The 377-nt window shown below is 61.0% G+C and overlaps 1 protein-coding gene across 1 annotated transcript in view; it reads right to left on the reverse strand.

Moving 5' to 3' along the window:
- Positions 1 to 108: 108 nt before the first annotated feature.
- LOC103806152 (mitochondrial carrier homolog 2-like) overlaps positions 109 to 377 on the reverse strand; it is a gene marked incomplete at both ends in the record, with an annotated part of 1,740 nt that continues 1,471 nt past the window's right edge. The window contains 2 exons of the mRNA XM_009078832.1: positions 109 to 156; positions 264 to 357. Coding sequence (XP_009077080.1) covers positions 109 to 156; positions 264 to 357 — 142 coding nt within the window. The remainder of the gene's footprint in view (positions 157 to 263; positions 358 to 377) is intronic.

A 377-nucleotide genomic window follows, 5' to 3' on the forward strand; every position in this document is an offset into this window, starting at 1 on the left:
GTGGCCTAACCCCAGCCGGGCCCCCCCCACCCCACCAGCCACAGCATTTCAGGAACACAACATTCCCTAGAGAGAGGATCCAATTCCCACCCACTGGGCTGTACTCACCCCAGTGACTGCCTGGGAGTAGCTTTTCATCTCGGTCATGGCTGAGACCTGCGGGGGGAGCAGAGTCAGCTGAACCCCCTCAAAATGGGCCTGTTCCCCCTGGAATACCCCTGGATCTGCCCCCCATCACCCCCTCGATCCACGTGGAGACGTACCCCGTTCTCCAGCGCGTAGGTATTAATGAGGTGTGCCAGCATGTTGCAGAGCCAGAGGGACAGGACGTCCCCGAGGAGCCGCGGGATGAGTCCGCTGGAAGGGAACAAACAGCA

This window comes from Acanthisitta chloris, unplaced genomic scaffold, assembly GCF_000695815.1.
Source record: "Acanthisitta chloris isolate BGI_N310 unplaced genomic scaffold, ASM69581v1 scaffold11257, whole genome shotgun sequence".
NCBI lineage: Eukaryota > Metazoa > Chordata > Aves > Passeriformes > Acanthisittidae > Acanthisitta > Acanthisitta chloris.